At 40.7% G+C, this 12,423-nt stretch overlaps 1 protein-coding gene across 2 annotated transcripts in view; it reads right to left on the bottom strand.

Moving 5' to 3' along the window:
• Window positions 1–53: 53 nt before the first annotated feature.
• The window catches only part of ABCC3 (ATP binding cassette subfamily C member 3), a 51,836-nt gene continuing 39,466 nt past the window's right edge, over window positions 54–12,423 (bottom strand). The window contains exons 19-31 of one of the 2 annotated variants that reach the window (XM_030015438.2): window positions 11,675–11,858; window positions 10,681–10,786; window positions 9,822–9,975; window positions 8,168–8,375; window positions 7,258–7,568; window positions 6,324–6,523; window positions 6,093–6,219; window positions 5,198–5,299; window positions 4,028–4,174; window positions 2,932–3,090; window positions 2,396–2,562; window positions 1,155–1,349; window positions 54–511 (exon numbers count right to left, since the gene is read on the bottom strand). In XM_030015438.2, coding sequence (XP_029871298.1) covers window positions 403–511; window positions 1,155–1,349; window positions 2,396–2,562; window positions 2,932–3,090; window positions 4,028–4,174; window positions 5,198–5,299; window positions 6,093–6,219; window positions 6,324–6,523; window positions 7,258–7,568; window positions 8,168–8,375; window positions 9,822–9,975; window positions 10,681–10,786; window positions 11,675–11,858 — 2,169 coding nt within the window. In that variant the 3' untranslated portion in view covers window positions 54–402. Of the gene's footprint in view, window positions 512–1,154; window positions 1,350–2,395; window positions 2,563–2,931; window positions 3,091–4,027; window positions 4,175–5,197; window positions 5,300–6,092; window positions 6,220–6,323; window positions 6,524–7,257; window positions 7,569–8,167; window positions 8,376–9,821; window positions 9,976–10,680; window positions 10,787–11,674; window positions 11,859–12,423 lie in introns of those variants that run through there. The other variant, XR_005932520.1, reaches the window with a different exon arrangement.

Raw genomic sequence — 12,423 nt, 5'->3', positions numbered from 1 at the left:
CTCCACTTCAAAACCAATGAATCCTTATGCAGAAAAGACACAAAACAGGTGTATTTTGTACCATTAATATAATTTACTAATTATAAACCTGAATACAGTACTTATTGCCCTGTGATACATACATTTTCTTGGCAGAATGTTTGGCATTCTTTGGAAAAAAAAGCAGGTAATAAAATATTTTATGTATATAGAAAATATTTAAAAATATAAAATTCACTTTCTGGTCCTTACAATTGTAAAATACTTTGTTCACATATCAAAAGTTTAGTCTACTACAAAAACTGTTTTGTAAATTACAGTACATTCACAAGTCACTTTTGTGGCAAGTCAATAATATTAAAAAAAAAAAAAAAAACAAAAAACCAAAAAAAACCCAAACAAAAAACCCAAGGGGTCTTCTTTTCATGCTAGTCCAGCATCTTTGGCCATACTGTAGAAAATACCCTTTGATGCTATAAGGCTTGCAGGGGTATCAAATTCAGCTATGGTTCCGTTGTCTAGAACAAGAACCCTGTGCAAAACAAAAGATGGTGGGGGGGGAAGATACATCAGAGAATTCCTCACAAGAAATGTGATAGCCCTTTTTATCACAAAGCAAACTGCTCTAATCTTTTCCTTGCCTTTGTTTTGCTCAATTATTTTCACATGTTGCAACACAACAGAAAATAAAACATTCTCCCCGAGCTGCTGTTTGATTTAAAAAGGTACCTCTCAGGGGTAATAAGGGCATGGGAATCAGTGTCATACTGGTAGTTCTGGAAATGAAAATACAGTACCAGAAAAGCCAAGGAGATAAAAGCTCATGAAGTAATATATTTTAAAGTAATTAATATGACATGATTTTAGTGAAAAAGTTACAGCAGCTGCTAGTTGAAAAAGAATCCATAAGCTTGCTGACTAGTGCCATTAATGCTACTGGGTAGCATCTCTTGCACAGCTCTGGTTAGTGAATATAGAACCTGTTTCTTATGCCAACAGAAGCTAAGTCAGGTCTGGATATTCTAGATTATATGGCTTAAACATCATTGCTTACATACTACCTGACAAGAGCATCAGTGTGACTAGAGACAAACCAGACCCTTTTAAGTGCTGCTTCACATACCCAGTAAACTGGTGAGCTCCCCCCCCGCCACACACTATTAAGAAATTTTTACCTCGTGTAATCCATAATGGTGTTCAGCCTGTGAGCTATTGTCAGCACTGTGCAGTCTTCAAACTGGGTCCTAATTGTCATCTGGATAAGATCATCTGTCTCAAGATCGATCGCTGCTGTCGCTTCGTCTAGGATCAAGATCCTCGTCTTGCGAAGCAGTGCTCTTGCCAGACAGACAAGTTGTCTTTGGCCAACGCTGCAAGCAGAGACAAGGCTTTCACAAACGCCCCACTGCCCTTAGCTCTCCACTGCTCAGAATCACTTGTACTAGAGCAGATTACTCATCAGGTAAAGCTACCGAACCAAAAAAATAGTATTTAGCAAACAGCCTGGTCTGTCAGTCTGTCAGCCCTAGAGCTAATACCTACACATTGCAGCATTACTCAGCTAGTTTTAGCATATGTGTTCACTTAACTGCCTGACCCAGTCCTGACAGAGCCACTAAATGCCCCCTTTCTATCACTGTGACAAAAGCCAAGGAAATTAATGATTACAACGCTTCTGCCTGAGTTTTCAGGCACACGCACAGTTATAACAACACTGAGCATATGCGAACTTAAAAAAAAAAAAAAGAGAGAAAAGAAAAAAAATATTTCTGAGGCTCTAAGTGCTTTCTACCATCAAAAAAAAAAAAAAAAAAAAATCCAGGCAGCCCACACTTCCTCCCCTGCTACAAATGCACCCCAGACACAGCCTCTGTTCAAGTGTTTCTGCGGGATGAGGAAGGAACTGAACATTCATCACATACATAATCTGGTTACACCACAGTCTCAGAAGCCAGCGCAGCATATCAAAGCATGGCATTTTCTCATCCCATTCATGTCTTCATGGGTATTCCAAATAATAATGGAAAATAAACACTGCTAAGTGTCAGTTTAGGCAGAGGACTCTTATTCAGCACAGCAGTTATATATGTTACCATGGCATTTCCCTTCCTACCAAACCATGTTTAAGGGACTGCCTATTCCTAATACTCTGTCATCCTGAGACTTCTTTCTTTACTGATATGACAGGATTTTGGTTTGGTTTGGGCTTCCCAGCAGCAAAGAAGAATTGGATCATTCATGGCAGAGGCAGAACAGTAGGCAAATGTTTGAGCCTTAGTGGTTTTCTTGAAACAGGAATAGGTGGCTAAATCATTTCAGACACAACAGACTACAGCGTAAACCTGTGCTCAGGTGTTACTCACTGTTACAGCTGAATGAAAGCTCAGTGTATGTTTCTAGTTCAAGCATTCCTTACCTAAGATTTTCTCCACCTTCTGAGCATTCATAGTCCAACATGGATGGCTGGCTGCTGACAAACCTCTTCAGATGAGACAGTTCAAGAGCTTTCCATATTTCCTCATCTGAATACTTATTAAATGGATCCAGGTTCATCCTCAATGTTCCAGAAAAGAGAACAGGATCCTGGATATAAAAACCAACTTTCATTAGACAAGTGCTTTAGTTGTTTTAAGCACAGAGTTACTGCTTTGAAGTCTCCATTACACTGCAGGTAGGCCACCTCCCAATTCCATCCACTCTGAAAATACATTGTGTTATACAGACTTAAAACTCAAGTTCCAACTGAAAAGATGGTATAACCTAAATCCTGTTTTATCACCCAGCATCAGCTTATAATGTGGCAGGAGAGGACCATTTAAAGTATAAATAGGTTTTTTTTCTGAAACAATTTTCTGAGTGTAACAAAGCATTTTCCTCTGTGGATAAACCATTATTCACGGTTTGCTAAGCTGTTAGAGATCCTTCCTTTATTGTGATACACAGAAACAGTACCTGAGGAATAATTGTTAGCCTCGATCGAAGGTCATGGAGACCAATCTCTGAAATTTTCACACCATCGATTTTAATTTCCCCTTTTACAGCTTCCAGGATCCTAAAGAGACAGAGCGTCATGGAGGACTTCCCTGCTCCGGTTCTGCCAACAATTCCAATCTACGACAAATTGCAGGTTTAACAACAAAGCATATAGTTAAAACCAAATAAAACCCAATAAAACCCGACAAAAAAACCCCAAACAAACCCCCAAGATTCCTCTAAGAGCTTTGACACAAGATCTGAATCTACGAAAGAATGTAACCATCTCTCCCTAGAAAACCGTGTCATACATTGTAATGTATATGTTTCCATTCCCATAATTTGAATATTGCATATAAATATGTATATAGGCCTAGAGCCATCCTACATAACTTTGGATGATTAGCTGAAGTATCCATGTTAGAAGTCCAATCACTCAAGGACAAGAAATAAAGGCTTTTCAGAGGGCAATTCAGACTTTATGGTAAGCATGTGTATCTCCATTCCAGAAGGCAGTTGTCATCCTGTCTGCTTAGTATAAGGATAATTCTCTTCTCTTCTACTAACACCCTGTTAAGGGGAGGACTCTCCCATGCTAATTCTTCTGTCGCCAGCGCGCAAAACCCAGAACCTTCAACTGAAGCGTGAAGGAGTGAATCTCCCAGAACAAAGACAATTTCCTGATTAAGGAAGCAAAGAATGTCATTTCCTTCCATGCCAAAAATTTCACAGGGAAAGCCAAAGAGTGGAAAAAGCTGGAATTCCTTCTCCCACTTGCACTGCTTCAGAAAAGCGTTCTTGTCACTGAATTTTTGTCACTTGTGCTGGTGCCTCCTACATGGTGTCAGGTAGCCTGTTGCCAGCCTAACTTGCAAAGTCCTATGCAGGTGGTCCTACTGCTTCCAGCCTGGAGGATGCTGGCACACCAACAGCGTGGTTGTCACTGCTGGCTCCTGCAATGCCAGCTTGAAAAGGTCTCCACCGCCAGGGCAAGTGTGCTTGTAGACCCTACTCCATGGTTGTCACTGGAGGCCCAGGGCAAAGTTCTAGCAAAGACATACAGCTGGTAACTCACCTTTTCTCCACCGTGCACTTGGAGGTTTAGACCCTTCAGCACTAGATCCAGGCCCTTCCTGTACCTCACTGAGTAATTCACAAACTCCAGCTCTCCCTTGGACGGCCAGTCTTCTGGGGGACTCTTGCCCTCAATGATCCAGGGAGCCTAAGGAAAACAGAAATCAGAAATGCCTTGTATAGGTTTAAAAAAAAAAAATTTCAAACTCAGATACAAACATTAACATTTGTGGGTTACTAGAAATATATCTGATAAATTTATTTGATAATGGAGATTTGATTTATAATAATGGGGGAAAAACATGGGTTCCTAAGTATCTACCCATTTTGGTCTTTGCTGTAAAGTTTACAGGAAAAAAAGTCTGAGCATACAGGGCCAAATCCTCAATGGATATAAATTTACATTTTTTCCATTAACATTAATAGAACACTGCCTGTTTCATGCCAGCTCAAGCTCTGGCTTATAACATATATCATGCATCTTGTCTAGCTTCCTTTTAGCTTTCAGATTAAATACTTGATCTCCAGAACCCTACACTGCAGCTCTCCTCAGATCATCCATTTCCTAATTCTTAGTCTCCCATCATGTACACAGAACTAACAAAAGCCAGTGTGTCCACAGAGCAGAAGATTTCCCAGCACAGCTCAATCTGCCACCTTTAAAAGTCTTTGGCAACAAAAGTAGATGATTGGATGATTTTCCTGAATTAGGCAGTACAGTGTTCCTAGAGATGTTCTTCCCTCATGGGAGATGAGGACTGATTAAGCTGATTAAATAGAAATACTATTGAAAACATGTGCATAGCCTGATAATTGTACCGCAGCTGTGCTCACTAGCAGGATCACAGCACCACCCATGCAGGTAGGACTATGCATCAAACACTTCAGACCCGATGGGAGCAATATTCTGATGGTGAAACTCATCTCTGTTGTGCTATAGCCACTCACAGTAGCAGCAAATGAGATGCTAAGCACAGGCTGCATGACGGCAGTAATAATTTGGAGCTGCGATAGCATAAATTACAGTTCAGAGCGTGACATTTGTTCAGGTTAAATGATAACACTCTCAGAGCAGGAACCGTCTCTCGAGTCTAAAGAAAGACCATGTAAATGTGTGCATTAAAATTTTGCCATGCTTGTTGGTGAGCATGCTTGACGCTTGTTAGCTGACCTCTGTTTCAGTTTCTGAATACTCTTTTATTCTTTCAACAGCCACAATGTTAGTTTCAAGTTCAGAAGTCATTCGGACCATCCAATTCAGAGACAAGGTCACCTTGGAGAAGACAAGGAACAAAATATCACCCACAGAAGAACAACAGATTTAATAATAACAACAACAGAACTGGACACTGCTATTAAGACATGGATTCACATTAATATTACAAATGGAATAGTTACCTTTGCATTGACATTAATACAGTTACTGGGACAAGAAGTCTACAGATAATCAGGTGCTCACATGAAGAAGTGTATGCCTCCCATGGTGATTTAACAAACGGCCCTCTCAAAAAGGCTGGTTGGAAGTCATTCCCCTAGTCATGGCTCTCACTGGAAAATTGCTAACAGCAATCCTGCACACTCATGGTATCTAAAGAGCTTCTGGCAAGAGTGAGGCCATTATATCTGCTAAACTGTCCACAGCTTGGGTGAGTACAATTTATCTTGCCTATTTATGAATCCTGCTGATCTGCCTGTGATTACCCAGACACACCGATGTGCTAGGTAGCAGGCATGATGCAGGACATTTGAGCAGCACGGGCTTAACGACCTGTTCTTGGTGGGTGCACCTGACACTTCCTGAGCTTCCCGCGTGCCACCGCTAGGGATACTGGGGTGCAGCACAACCCTGATGCTCCCAAAGTGCCCTCAAGTCCTACTGCATGTGAGCTTGCTGATGGTTTCTCAGCATTCAGCGTAAATCTCTACTGTTTCCAGGTGTCCCACAACTCATTTTTATTATTTCCTTATTAACTTCAGCTTTAACAAGCACTTAAATTATTGCTAATATATCCATACCATCTACAAAAATGCAAACCCATCAATGAACAGAAAGCTGTAATACATACCTGTAACGCATAAGATACTGAAAGTCCTACCAAGCCAGCATTCAGGCTGTTTTTACCAATCACAGCAAAAAGGGCAGCAAAAAGGACAATACAGTTCCCCACAAATTCAACTCGAATGCCCAGCCACCTGGTAAAAAGGCAGACGTAAGCAGAGTGGTAAATGGTTGCTTGGACCAGTTATGCAAACACAGGTTTATCTAAGTGGAAACAAGAAGTTATATGCCTTTTTACCTGTTTGATACTATGCCAGGATAGTAACTCTTCTGATTTTCATCCATCTTCAGATCACTGATGTCTACGAAGGACTTCACTCTTCTATAGGCTCTGATGACACTGGCCCCTGATACTGTTTCTGAAAAGTGTGAGTAGATAGGAGATCTGCTCACAGACTCCAGACGCTTCAGCTGGCGGGAGGTAGCTACGTAGAATCGCTGCCATTTTTTGGAGAAAATTGAAGCGTACATGAAATACTTTCTCCTTTAATTAAGTGAAAAATTTTTTAGGTTAAGGACTTAAAGGAGATTTTTACCAACACACTTCAACCCTCCAAAATATTCTCTATAATTAAGAAGGATTTCAAGAAAGTTATCTTTGCTTCGTGCCACAACAGAGTATTGGGTAACTGCAATTTCTATAGAGTGTAAGTTGAATTTACCTATGTCCCTTTAAATTTAGTTAATATAGCCTAACAAAATGAATCCATTTGTAGAAGCCTCATTTTCCAAGAAATGAAAACATGAATTTGCACCTCCATTATCAGGTCTCTATTCACGGTCTATAAAATAAGCTTCAATTTTGCTCAGAAGTCAATAAAATTGATGCTTTCTTCTTTCAACATTGTAACTCCTCACCACCTTAAAAACTTGTCAATGTGTCAAATATATACGCACTTCAATATATTGAAGTGCACTGCAGCTCTATCTCTAGCAGTAGGCTTATTTGTTATTACTTAAAAGCAAAAAAAGGTTATGCCTATTTATTTCATGACCACGTCTCACAGGACATTTCTTTTTCTGAGAGAATTAAAGAATGTTTTGTTTACATAAACATGTAGTTACTTCAGATATTTCAATTTTCCCCCAAATTCATGGTGTTTTCCCTAAAAAGAAACACAAACAATGGAATAAGAATCATTGCAATGGTAGTCAGATATTTTTCCAGTTACCTGAACAAAGAAGTACAGAATTGCAAGTGGAACTATAACCACAGCGAAGAGTGGAGTACTTGCTATAATTACAATCATTGTCGATAAAGAGGTGAAGAATGTTCCAAGGAACATCAAGATGGTCGGTGGGATTACTTCATCGATCACATAGATGTCCTTTGAAAAGCGGTTGATGATTCGGCCGGTTGGGGTGGTGTCATAGAAGGACTGTGGGGTGTGAAATTTGTTCTCCAGCAGAGCAGCGTGGAGTGTCCGGGCTGCATTAATGCCTCCCATTGCCAGGGTGAAGGAGCAGATGAGTACTATGAGGCCTAACAGGTGAAGAGGAGACGTGTTAACCAGTGAACATGATGTTCCCGATTCACAGCTCTTTGACTCTCAGCAGTTTCTGTTGTGCTAGAAGCTTTTTCTCCTTTACTACATTCCCTGTCCACCCTTCTCTTATGATGTACATTAGCACTGCGGCATTACGGACACTGCTGCCTAAGGCACAGGAACATGTCCTGCAGGATTTCACTATGCATCATGGTATGGATGCATGTAGGATTTCACATGCATCATTCACAGATGCACAACCATCTTCCCTCTGCTTTCCGCAAGCCTCCAAGAAGTCCTAATGCTACAACTTCACCCCAACCCTTCAGACTCTTCTGCACCTAAGTTTTCATGTTTTCTGTCCAACTTACCTCTCTCAAGCTTCCATGTCACCTGTTCAACCCCCTTCAAGGGCTTCACAACAAAAATTAAAGGTGTTGGGCTGAACTGAGACTTTGTACCTCCAGGCTATGTTACTTCACTTGCTTTGAAGTATTTGGGGGGCAATTTTGGGACACCAGCAACTGGTGCCATGGCTTCCCACCTAATTCCTCTTTACTAAACATTCAAACATCATGATTTTTTCTGGTCTCACCTTGCAAGAGGCCCAAGGCAGCATAGACTCCAATTCGCATGGCTGTGTTGTGCTGAGTCCCATTTATCACCGGCTCGTTGGTCCAGTCACTGAGCCACACGTTGGCCCCAATAGCAGCAGCATTTTGACAGCAATATAGGAAACATATCACTAAAGAAATGACAGGGCTGACAGCCTTCACATATTGCCAGAACACTGTCAGCTTTACCTGCAAAATCACACACCAAAGCTGGTTTGTACAACTTACACAATCAGGAGTTTAGACAGAAGAACAGAAAAAAATTCTTCATCAGAGGAACTGCTAAGTTCAAAACTGCCCAAACTCTAACATACCACAGAGAACAGCTCACCTGCCTGAGCCCCACATCAGGGAGACGACTTTCAAAACAAGTCAGAAACTTCTCTGAAATACTCTTTTCCTCCATTTTGAGGAATTGTATTTTATTAGTTTTGTGAGGTTTTAGTTTTTAAGACTATACCAGAGGAAAAAAAAAAAAACCAAAACCAAACGAAAAGAGGCTGATCAAATATCAGCAAAGGATGGATAACAAGAACAGGAGCCAAGTTTTTCAGGCAAAAGAAGCAACTTGGCAGGCATATCGAGCTCAGGACTACTTTAAATGGCCTATTTAAGGAAAAGTACTGAATATGCCTCCACTTAGGTGTCTTTATAGCAGATTAAATGAGGTACCAAATGCTAGTGCACCCCAATAGGAACATAAACAGATGATGCTTGTAGCAAAAAGTAAAGATGCTATCTCTAAGTTAGTGCAAAAAGGCAGAGAAGCAAAAAGAGAGAGACCCAGAAAAAAACTCAGTCTCTAAAAAAGCATTAGAAGGTTTTTATTATAATTTAATTTAATTATAAAAGAACAAGTGTTGTTGATTAGGGACTTTGAAAGCTAAAATAATCCACAGAAACAGTTAATTACATGTCTGTGCCATGGACCATGTACCTCAGACTAAACAAGACACACTGAGCCTTCTGAAGTGGAGGGAAGGGGCTTTCTTTAACAAAACCTCCCTGCTCCTATTCCATCTGCTGCTCCTTTCTGTCCCCTTCTTTTACTTTTGTATTCCCATCTTCTCTTTTTTTCCTTCTCTTCTCTTTTTCCCTGTTCCCATTTCACTCCCTGGCCCTGCTCGGGAAGAGTACAGCCCCTTTTGTACCTATAAGCATAAAATGCTCTCCAAGTTGGGGTGGCAGGTATCATTTAGGCAGAACAGATCCGCTGGCACACAGAAGGCAGCTGGCTTGTATAACCCACTGCTGCGGGTCATCAAATAACCAGTGCTGCAGCTGGACTCAACAGCAGCCAGACAGTTTAAAAACCAACAGTGCTGAAAGCTCTGCAATGCAAAGGCAGGGCTGATGGAGTGCAGTGCTATGCGGTATCAGGTGACTGTGGCAGGAGCTGGAAAGGATTTTTTTTTTTTCTTCTTTTTTTCCTAAGTACATAGCCCTTGCCAGGTGCAGAAACCTCTGCCAAAATCCCAAATTTCAATGATCAGTGGCCACCAGATTAATGCCTAAAGCCTGCAGTCATGATTTATACAACACATTTAACAGAACTGGATCAAATGTAAAAATAAAAATTATTTTTTCAAACAGAAAAAAAAATTTGGAAAAAGGGAGGGGGGAATCAAACCATACCGTTCCTGTTTCAGTGGTTTCAGCCTGAATAAGTTTCTCGTTAGGATTTTTTCTTGGCAGAGGAGGCTCTGCTGGCTTCTTTTCACAGACTCTTCGCTTTGTTGACATTTTGTTGGGACATTCTCCTCCCTCAGAAGATATTACACTAAGTTGCCTAGTTAAAACAAAAGAGTCATTAGGAGAAAAAGGGCATATTGTGGCAGTGCTAAGCCAAGACTGGGATGCAGCAGACTGGACTTATTCGCAGCTCTTCTGCTGAGTTCCCATGCCAGCCTCACTCACAACTATGGGTGCTTGTACCACCCCTCTGAATGTTCAGTGATGTTCAGTGATGCCAGAAATATAGTACCTAACAAAGGCTGTGGTAGGGCTTGGACTCTTTGGTAAAGGCCTTCAGAGGCTTCATCACAAGACAGACATTTCAAAGCTAAGCCCTGACCTTCTCTGTTTTCACATCAACAGTTAGCTGGACAGCATCTATGGGTATGGTTATGAAAACTTTAAAGATTTCCAAGATTCCCAATGGAAAGGCACAATACAAAGGGTTTATTTATCATGCAATTGGTAGCATTTTAGTGTTGTGTGGGTAAATACATACAGTAGTATTACCTGAGAACCAGAGAGTAGCTTTAAGAAATTGGTTCAGTTCGGTTTAAAAAGAGGATTGCAGGAAGAGATGTTTGATCTTCTTTGCATGTTCTTTCACATTTATTTTCAAAAGGATACTAAACCAATTTATTTGTAAGAGGAAACTAAGGAAACTAACTAAAGCCCAGACTGAGAAGCAGTATATGACTAACATCTTTCAGATGTGTTTCACCCCAGACACAGACTATAAATACATGAACCTCATGTTTACCTAAGAAACTGTTTGCGGACCTCGTTCGTCACTGGTTCGTTATCTGCCAGATCAGTGTGGATGCTGAGGGTGTCTTCAGCTAGCAAGACTTCTTCCTCCTCCAGCACTGCAAGACAAGAACACACCTCAGATTTTTTGCTGAATAAAGCAGAAAGCACAGAAAAGGGTGGCTGTACAAAGCAAGAGTCATGAAAAACAATATCACAGCAGGAAAATCATAGTGCATAAACTCCCCCATAGTTTTGCTTACATCCCTTCTCCTAACTAAATTGCAAAGATCTTGTGAGGCAGGTTGGCTGCCAAATGCATTTACATCACATTCCTCTGGTGCATCAGAAATGTTAAGGAAGTGTTGGTTCTAGCTAAATTCACTTATAGGGCATGACCTAGGCATGATCTTGGGATGGGGGAGTCATGCCAGGAACTACTGCAAGCCTCTGCTGTTGCTAGATGTCATGCATGTTCCTCTCTGCCTGTCTGGAGAGAAGCAGATCTGCAATCAGAGAGCGTGGGAACACTGTCACACAGAGGAAACATTTACCAAAATGCTTTAATCGTGTATCATTTTATCAGAATCAAACCAAGCTGGAAAGTAACCCAAGATTAAAATGTAATTTGAACTTTGCTGTATGAAAAAACCAACAATATATAAACAGGGAAAAAATATCAGACTCTAGGTAGCCCCTTTGATAGCAAGCCCACTTTGTTCTCGGCTACTTAATTTTCCTGCTGACCTTGATCTTTCTAATTGTAAAATAAATTCCCAATTTCAGAATAATTTCTAACACAAGAATTGCTTTTTTTCTAGGACAAACCACATGAAATTTTGAAACAACTTTGTGAAAACATTTATCAATAATACAGACCTGGCCATAGAGTGCAGAAAGGCAAATGTCAGGCTGTCATGAAGAGGCAGGGGACATTTTATACAGAGAAAATATCTGTAATCTGGTTGACAGAAAAAGACATGTTTTAAGAAAAAGCAATACTGTACTTGTTGGTTCATCCTCTTCGATGTCTTCATCAAGTGCATAATTTCGCAGGAATTCTGCAAAGGCCTTGTTTTGTTTCAGAAGGTCTTGATGAGATCCCATTTCAGAGATTTTGCCATCGACCAGCACAACTATATGGTCTACCTGAGGCAGGAAGCTGATACCATGGGTCACCAGAATTCGGGTCTGGATAGGGAAAAAGAAAAAACCCACATCTCTCAGTTGTCACTGTGGGGATGAACACTGCTCAGCAAGCCAAATACTACCACATTTTTGGGACAGGGAGTGAGTTACTGCGTCAAGGTGAAATGCCAGTGAAAATACACTGTCCTTGTTAGCCAAATTAGCTTGGAAATATGTACATGAACTTAACTATGCTTCCTATTCCATGCTGATATAACCACAGAGGAAGTAAACCAACTGAATTTTCATTCCCCATTTCTCTTGTGCTGATTTCTTTGCAGCCCTTCCCTTTTGACGTCTGAGAAGATCATAACAGGAGTAGAAGGGGAAGCAAAGAGATTGCAATTTGGTTGGATATTGCCAAAGACCTCTGTAAAATCAGTAAGCTGTTACAACTTCCTCACTGCACCGCCTCCGAGTAACAAGCAGCAATACTAAGCTGACAACCTTTACAAGTTTCTGCAAAGTCTTCTTTTTGGACATCTCATAGTAGGGGTTTTAAAAGACAGACCAGATTTCTGCCTCTACGTGTTATGACTAGATCACATCACTTCTGGGCATGCTAAAT

Source organism: Aquila chrysaetos, chromosome 5, assembly GCF_900496995.4.
Source record: "Aquila chrysaetos chrysaetos chromosome 5, bAquChr1.4, whole genome shotgun sequence".
NCBI lineage: Eukaryota > Metazoa > Chordata > Aves > Accipitriformes > Accipitridae > Aquila > Aquila chrysaetos.
Note: the sequence above shows the minus strand (reverse complement) of the source record. Positions and strands in the feature narration are given on the sequence as shown.